The 8763-nt window shown below is 41.8% G+C and overlaps 1 protein-coding gene across 1 annotated transcript; it reads right to left on the bottom strand.

Annotated features, from left to right (window-relative positions):
• Nucleotides 1–991: 991 nt before the first annotated feature.
• LOC150000560 (serine protease inhibitor Kazal-type 13-like) lies at nucleotides 992–8408 on the bottom strand. Its single transcript, XM_090289248.1, has 5 exons — nucleotides 8246–8408; nucleotides 6080–6181; nucleotides 4819–4856; nucleotides 3739–3866; nucleotides 992–1085 (listed from the first exon to the last, which is right to left on the bottom strand). Exons 2-5 carry the CDS (start codon nucleotides 6147–6149, stop codon nucleotides 1031–1033), a joined length of 291 nt encoding a protein of 96 aa, XP_090145374.1. The 5' UTR covers nucleotides 6150–6181; nucleotides 8246–8408; the 3' UTR covers nucleotides 992–1030.
• Between the last annotated feature and the right edge of the window lie 355 nt (nucleotides 8409–8763).

The raw sequence follows: 8763 nt of genomic DNA, 5'->3' as shown, positions 1-8763 counted from the left end.
TCCCCAAAACGTGCCTGCCACCCACCCCCCAATGCTTGGCTGCCCTTCTCCCTCTTTCTATTAGCACATGGAAATTTTCCACTTCTAGTGAAGGAGGGCTTCCCTCATGAATATGAGGTAGAATGCTTCAAACAGCTGTGTGTACATGTGTGCTGGCTATTTTGTTCACGTCTCTCAGTGAGATGAGTGGGACAGGGTCTGACCTTGCAGACAGACCTGAAACCTGCAATAAATTTAATCCAGAAGAGTGCGAGGCAAGCCCTATTGATAACAGAACTTAGACCCGAGCAAAATGAAAAATATCTTTAAAGCATCAGCACACAGGGATGAATATTGACCTTTTCTTATAATGTTTATTTGTAATAAAGGCCATATTTGGTTCTCCATTAGTTTGATTTTTCTTCCAATTCTGTTACAAAATTGGGTGCAAAAAGAAACACACAAGCAAACAAATTTGAGTGCAGCACGGAAAAGTATTTAGTATACAGTCTCAAAAGATGTAGACATTCCTAATGAAATGGTTTTCAGAATTCAGTCGTCGTCGGCAGCCGTCCGTCTCGAGAGACGATGGTGTAGCTTCTTAAGAGTCTATCTGCACCGCCGAAAATGGCTGTGCAGTCCGACTCGGGAGTGACACGGTATCTGTCTCCTCCCGTGTTGAATCGACATCTTGCGATGACGCTGGAGTGTCCTCTCCAGTGAAGCTGAAGCTACAGAGCCTGGGCAGGGTGATATGGAGGGTCTGCTGTTGCCCATGCAGCAGAACCCCCCTCTCTTCGCAGCTGAAGGGTCCAAGGGAAAGACGGAGTCAATACAGCTTGGCTTCAGGTGCGCCGCAGGAGTTGCCGGTGTTGACTACAACGTCAAACCGCCTTAGGGACTCCGGCTCCGGATTTTCTGTCGGGGTTTACTCCCTTAGCCTTTCCCCTGAAGAGGTATGCCGCAAGACAGCGGAGGTTTTTTGGAGTCAGAGTTTTCCTTCTCTGTTCAGAATTCAGTGGTGAAAAGAATATAAGCAGATGTAATACTGTTAACTATCAGAACATCTCCCGTGTTTTTCAAATTTAATACGAGGACCGTAGTCCCTAAAGAGAAGAGAAAAGAAGATTAGTGTCGCAGAAAGGTTAGCATCATTGCTTCACATTCTCTTATCTTTCGAATGACATCCTAAGACCTGCTCCCTTTGTACCCCTCTCTTCTCCATTCCTGCTTATCAGCACCACGGCCTGTGGATGCCTCCTCTGTGTCGTGATTATTCAAACAGTGTTCTGTCAAGTTTCTCAGCAGAGAACCTTCCTTCCCATAACCCGTTCTTATTTTGATACCTTTGTATTCAACAGAGCAATGCCAGTTTTTTCTACCAAGACATAAGAAAATAACCGTAGCAATAATGGGACGCGTAATAATTCACACATTTCACAGTTTCCGCTCAAATCTGCTCTAGGTTCATGAGTCCATAGACTATGTCCTCGTCTCCTGACTCTAATGTTTATGTTTTCCAGAAGTTAGCTTCCGCCGAACTTTCCATCCTTATGTATTACTGTCCTCTGAGTACGCAACATTCCTTTCAACAGAGTTTTTCTCTTTATTTCTCTAAGACATTGCACATTATATCAATTCCAAATGTTTTCTCAAGCAGTGGGCCCTGTGTAAATGGCCCCTTGTACTGTCTTTTGCAAGATTCTCTTTACGAAACCTTTAACCTTCTCCTTTCAGAGACTCCCCATCTTGACCACTTCAGCTCACCTTTAATATGTATCTACTCACTTAGATCAGGGGTTAAAATGCAGTTGCTTGTAGGAGCCAAGCCAGTGACATAAATGAGTGAAGTGGGCCACCTTTGCCACAATAGAGAAAGGTGGGTTTCTAGCTACCTGAATGCTTCAACCCCATTTGAATGGACGGCTACTATGAAGCACCCGTTGCTTAACTCTAACATGCAAGATCCTGGCTTACTATTAGTATGATGTTTGATTTTTCAAAATAAATTGGAAATCTGTATTTTCAGGTAAAGTCTGATTTTTAAAATACTGTCAACCAATTGAGAACTTCCTAAAATACTGTTTTGTCTGAGTGAACCACTGCCATTCTCTCTAACATATCGTCCTATGCATGTATTCTTTTTGCCAAGTGAACCACAAACTCCCGAACGGCCTGCTGTCTGTTTCATAAACTCCCCGTTTTCTTGCTAATATCAGAGCCCTACACTGAATAGGTCTGGAGGCCTGTAAGGATGTGACCATGATTCTGTATCAACTCTGACCAAGGCTTGCACTCTTCAGTTTCCTTTTCCCAAAGGATTTACACTGTTCATAAAAGGGTATCTCTCAGGACTGAGTCCAATTTGCCAGAATTTTTCTTGAAAACACTGCTAAAAGCAGAGACATAGGAATCGCTCCCCTCCTTCTATCACCCTCTCATCTTATTCCAAGTCATGGTACAAACTTGATCCATTCACATCGTTCAGTTCTCAGCCTTTTCCTTTAAAGGACATTTCAATCATCCTGAGGCTAGGACGTGATCTGAAGAGGAGCAATTGCCTTTATTGGACTAGCTTCTAAGCCTATTTCCATCAGTGCTCAGCAGTAGTCCTCGTGGGATGGTAACATGACGCTGAAAGCCCATGTGGATTCTTCTCAAAGGAAGATGTGCATGAAAGAGTTAGTTAACACGGCAGACCAGGATGCTCAAATTAGTTCCCAGAATATCATGCCTGATCAGAGTGTCTTTGTAATCCAGGTCACATGCCATGCCAGACAGTTCATGCTCAGATGAATGCCTGTCATCCTGAGCTATTGTGTATAAGTTCTACCTCTTTTGGGGTGGGGTGGGGTCAGTCATGCAGGTGCTGCATGCCTCCGTGACTGGCCCCCAACACATAGGCTGGGCACTAAGGCTTGGGTGAGCTTCCCAGGCTGTCAGAGGCTCCTCTCTATGGTCACACGCCATTGCTGGGCAAATTAAGCATAGCCTGTGTGAGTCCACTGGGAGAAGACCACTAGAAGCTTGTACCTGAGCTCTCCCAGATTCCATCTGGTGAGCTTTCTGCCCTTGTGGGTTTTAATCTCTATCCTTTCATTGTAATAAAGCATTATCATGCATATTACAGCTTTTCTGGGCTCTGTGAGTCCTCCTAGCAAATTATCACACCTGAAGGGGATCTTGGTCATGGGACAGTTGCTGACAAGACACAAAGCTGATTTGTAAAAACCATTTCAAATTGAATTAAAATAAATCACAAGGAACATTAATTTTTAAATCTAAGTGTACTATTGAATTTATTTGAAAGTCAACTATCAATTTTTACCACATAACTACTTTGTTACTCAAATGCATATTTATACCTGTACCTATGCCTTATCTGTGTCTGAGTCTATTTATAGCTACCAAACAATAATAGGTGTTGTTCATAGGTATGTCAGTGTGCATTGTTACAGATAATTTCAGTGATTTCTAAAAATTGGGTTTCTATTCATTGCGTGGATATAGACTATCTACTAAAATCTATTCACAATTCAATCAAAAATCACGTAAGATTTTCTTTCTTGTAATGAGTCAACTGTGAGTGTGCACTACATTTATAAAATGATCACTGTATATGTAGCCTGTCTGTAATCTGTTGTGAATAATAGGCTATTCTTTTTTGAAAATTCCATGCATTAGTAAACCTAGTTTCTTTGCTAAGAATATTTGAAATTTTCGTGAAGAAATATTAATGGCATTTTAACTTGAACTTACCACCGTGCAACACAAAAGTAACATTCATTCTTGTAAGTGATGCCAAGTGTAGAACAAACATATGCAGTTATATTAGGACAGAATGACTCATTCTCAAAATCTGGTGGGTAGAACATCTCACATGGGGGCTGAAAATATTATAAGATACCATATAAATAATGATTGATAGATCACCCCCCCATTTGTTCCTATCTTGACATTTCTGCCCTAAATAGAAATAACATCAAATATTACTAGTCAGTTGATCTTTTTCAAGGATTTTCTTGACTTTGGGCGTTAGTCAGGCAAGTCAGTTTCTGACTGAAGTGTCTGCACCTATCCCATTATTTCTTCAAGTTATGAGCATTATACTATCTCAGCCTAAGCCCTAAATGCAAAGTTTTCATTTAAACATTGTGTCCCAATGCCAGAAACTCATAAGGAGTATGTGAACTTGGAGGCGACAGGGTCTCACATGTGGTTGTTAAGGTGGAGTGTTTGCCAGAAACAGACCCAGAGAGCCAGACAACAGACTGGTGGTTGCCAGAGGGAAGGGAGATTTGGGGGCTGGGTGAAAAAGGTGAAGGTATTGAGAAGTACAGATTGGTGGTTACAAAACAGTCACGGGAGGTAAAGTACAGCATAGGAAATACAGTCAATTATATTGTAATCGCTACATGTATAGTGCCAGGTGGGTACTGGAAATTTTAGGGGGATCACGTTGTAAACTATATGGTTGTCTAATCACTATGCTATACACCTGAAACTAATGTAAAAGAATATTGAATGTCAACGGTAATTGAGTAATAAAATTTTGTAAAGAGTGAGGGCTTGTATTGTGACTGGGAATAAATCCTGTATATATCACTGTTTAACCTGGTGACCTTTAGCAAGTGACAGGTATTATTTAATGCTCAGAGGCATATTTTCCTCTTATCATGCTTGAGTTACCTGGGAGAAAATCTAAGTCTGGAGAGATTAAGATGCACATCCAACATCATATGGAAACCTTTTCATGCTACTTTACCACTAAGAAGTTTTAGGTCTTTCATGTCAAGTGAGTGGTCAGATTAGAATCAGAACTGAGAAATTTAAACTTACTGGAGGCCATCTAGAGGGGTCAAATGGTTTCAAGAATCCTGCAAATATAGTAAAGACACAGTAGGTTAAAAAAAGTTTTCTATGAAATGTGCTTTCACCCACTGAAGGTACTAACTGAATAAAGAAACATAAGCTAAATACTAATTTGCACCAAAGTATACAACAGAATTGGTAGGTGGTAACCAGTTTATTTATTTACTTATTCTTTCTTCCACTTTCACAGTCCTAACTTCATTTATAACTTTGCTGTGTTAATTAAGAGTAAGAATCGTTCAGGGTTGTACTGTCATAACTTGCCAACCATGTTACTTTTATTAAGTGACTCAGCTTTGGTTGGCTTTAGTTTCCTTTTCACTAAAATTGGGATAAGTATGTGCCTTTGAAAGTCTGTTGTAAAAATTACATATGACATAGTAAACAAGGTATTAAGCCTATTCCTACCAAGAGGCTGAACTAAAGATGACAGTGATTGATGAGGAAACTTGGGAGCTTCTTGGGTCTAGGGAAACAGAGGGATACAGGAACTAGTTTGGGTGAGGGGGTGCCTGTGTCGCCTGGGGGTAGAGGATGACCTGATGGCTGTGGGAGATGAAGGAGAAAAGACCTATTGTAGCTCCGCCCTTCCTTCTCTTTCCCCATCAGATGACATTTAAATTACCCAAGAATAGGTGTTTCAAGTGAGATTATTATGCTCAGTGAAATAAGTCAAACAGGAAAGGACAAGAGCCTATGGTTTCACTCACATGTGGGATATTAAACAAAAAGCAATAAAGAAACAAAAACGAAGTGAACAGGTATCTGTCTACAGCATGCTATGTTTTGGTAAGGAAGTGGGAGGAACAACAAGATGTACGTATGTAGGCTTGGTTGAGCAAAAAGAGACGCAGGAAAGAAAAGAGAGACTAAGGAGATCGGGTACATCCAGGATGACGGTGGGATCAGGGTACAGGAAAGGGGCATGGAGGCAGTGTCGCATGTCGGAATCTAAACTTTTGTTTTGCTTCCTTTTCCTTCTGTTCAAAATAATTTTGAATTGCCCTTTTGATTTTTCTTGACCTGTGTATTATAGAGAAGTGCGTTATTTAGTTTTCAGACAGTGCTCTTTCTAACAATAATGGCCAACTGATAGCAATTTGCACTATCAAGCCCAGCGGTCTAGGTTTCAATCAAACATTTTCCATCCAGTCATGTTATTCCTTTTCTCCCCTACAACTCAAAGAAAATCAGATGCCTCTCCCCTAAGACCTATACAGTCACCTACCTGAAGACACAGCGTGTTCCCCAGTGATGGACACCAGGAGAAACATGGTCACAAAGGGAAAGGCAGCCATTTGATCTCACGTAATGTCCTGATTGGGGAGACCTGTGAAAATGCTCAAGAGAGTCAATTCCTAATCCCTTGCCCAAGCAGCTTTCCAAACATGAGAGAACCCACTATCTGACGTGGCACCATTTCCATACACTTGGCCATGACTGTCTCACCCTGGCCTGCTCTCCAGGGATTCAGGCCCAAGAGGGCCCTTCTGCTCTAAAGAGGGAAAGGAAATTAGAATAACTTTTTCTTCTCTTTTTTTTTTCCTTCCAGCAGCCAGTGTAGTCATCGTCTGGGTTTGGATGAGGAATTAGGCTCAGGTGTCTCACCTCAGGCATGATACCTATAAATAGGTTCACACTGTTATGGTCAGGAACCGCCAGAGTGGGTCTGCCACAGGCTGGCCTGCAGTGTGTGGGTTATTGACTTTGCCCAGGAAAGATTTCACAACATGAGTCCAGGTGATTTTGATAGTATGCTTATTAGGCTGGGGACACGGAAATAAATGAAAGACTTAGGGTAGAAGAAGTAACAGGAGAGAGCCTAGGTGGGGCTCTGCTTTGGCCCCTAGAAATGTTATAGGCGAGGAGTGAGCCACGCTGGGGCTGTTAGCTCATCCAGAAGTCTGAGAAAAAGGAGGGCTCTGGACACAGGATTAGAGGGTAAGCCTGGGTTGCACTGCCACTGCTCTCCTGGCTGCAAGTCTTCTGGGGGTCCTTAGAGTTCAGGAGGAAATTAAAGGTTTCTACCTGAATGGACAAGGGTGTCCTCTCAAGTGAGCACATCACAAAGTCTTTGTCCTGAGGGCTTTTTATCTTCTTTCTGAGGGTGAGAATCTTAGGGGAGGGTTTCAGCAGGATACTTTCCAGGTGCATTTTTAATATTCTAATGTGCCAAAATGAGTGTTTAGTGGGGTTTTGGGAATATTCTTTGGTCTGCTATAGTGTTTTCTTTTATCTTGGGTCTGTCTGGCTTTTAATGGGGGTTTTTGTTCTCTGTTCCTCTGACTTCATCTGTTCAGGTTTAGCTGGCACAAATGGCATTAACTGGGTCTCTGTTCTCCATCTCCCAGACCAGAAAGATTTAAGCTTTGGTTAGGGAGGAGGGGTATAAACCATTCACTCTCAAGTGTCCTTGATCAGGGGAGATAAAAGTTCTTACAGTTCACCAGCTGTCTGTAAGTTGTTCCAACTGTTTGGTCTTGTTTAGTTTTCTTGTCTCATTTTCCCCATTACACCTGTCCAGGAACTTTCATAGCTATTTACTATCTTGCCTCAACCCTCCACAGATCATCTCAACTGGGATAGTCATATTAGTGATATGGGCTCTATAAATTTATAGGAATTCCAAGATCACAGGTGAACTCAGGTCTGTCCTGCATAATCAGGAAAATGTCACCTTCTAATGTAAATCATTTGATTCCCTGGATGGACCAGTTTCTCCCTCACTGTAGTCCTTTTTTTCCTAGTGATGTTTCTTCTTCCAGACCAGTTACATTTGTTCATATACACAAAGTGGATTGAAAATGAAATTGTTGGTTATGGGTCATCAAAATTATGTAGACCTTCTCTGAGGCAAGAATCAGGATATATATCTATAGCTAGATCTAAATACAGTTTTTATAATTTATAGAGTGTTATATACATATATGTGTGTGTATATGTATTTGTGTGTGTGTGTGTATGAGTTCAGATTCTGGTTCCAACATCTCTTGGAAATGTGAACCTGAGAAAACAGGATATTGAGAGAATCAGGTGATATTAACATAAGGAAAGAGTGTAACTATATTGAATCATCCATTTTTTTAGCCAAGCTCTTCTTTTGTAAGGATGTAAATATTGGGGCCAAGAGGAAAGATAATTTCCAAGTCATGTTATCAGCGTCCTCATGCCCTACTCAGTCCATTCCATCGCTTCCCCAAAACACAGCTGGTCGGCACACAGAAATGAGGAAGAACAATGTTAGCTGCAGAGTTTTCCCTACTTTCAAGTGCAGAGGAACAAAATGGAGGGTGTGAGAGGAACACAAACATACAGTGAAATCTACTGACAGAGAGGAGAGCCAAAGAGATCCTGGCACAGACTTGGCCTAAGGAGAGAGGTGATGAGATGTTACCTGAGTAAGGTTGCTGCAAAGTGTCAGCCTGCTGTGTTCCCTCTGAGATCACAACTGGCCTTGAGCAGAGTTGCTGTGGCAGGAGCGTCTAATGGCTGTTTCCTGCCTCTATCTATCCCCTCTCCAGAACCACCTCCTCTGATGTTTTATGCTCCAGCCAGCAGGAACAGACCTGGATGTTCTGTACTTGTGGTATCTCATTGTGGATGATGAGAACCAAAAGGACTTGTGTCCAGATATTTATCTGGTGACATTTGCAAATCAGATTGATTACCTGCCACATCCAGATCATGTGGGGAACTTTCCTGCTGAATTCAATACTGGTTCCAACCTTTGCCATCTACTCTCTTTCCTGAGGTCACTGGGCCCATCCTGCTTTTCAGGTTTAACAGTTTTACCTTCCTAGGACGTGATTTCTGACTCACCCTGGGAGCTCCAGCACTGCACCAATATTCTTTGCAATACTCAAGCCTCCTTATACAGGTGAAACTGCAAAAAAGTACAGTAACAATGGCAAA

Source organism: Furipterus horrens, unplaced genomic scaffold (genome assembly GCF_987537825.1).
Source record: "Furipterus horrens unplaced genomic scaffold, mFurHor1.1.pri manual_scaffold_10, whole genome shotgun sequence".
Taxonomy (NCBI): domain Eukaryota; kingdom Metazoa; phylum Chordata; class Mammalia; order Chiroptera; family Furipteridae; genus Furipterus; species Furipterus horrens.
This window is presented reverse-complemented; position numbering and strand designations above follow the sequence as displayed.

Excerpts from the sequence above, each read along its gene's own strand:
- LOC150000560 (XM_090289248.1), bottom strand. The coding sequence starts at position 6,149 with ATGGCTGCCTTTCCCTTTGTGACCATGTTTCTCCTGGTGTCCATCACT. Across the intron at positions 4,857-6,079 it reads GGAACACGCTGTGTCTTCAG|GATTCTTGAAACCATTTGAC; the intron begins GTAGGTGACTGT and ends CTATATTTGCAG. Across the intron at positions 1,086-3,738 it reads TACTTTTGTGTTGCACGGTG|GGACTACGGTCCTCGTATTA; the intron begins GTAAGTTCAAGT and ends TCTTCTCTTTAG.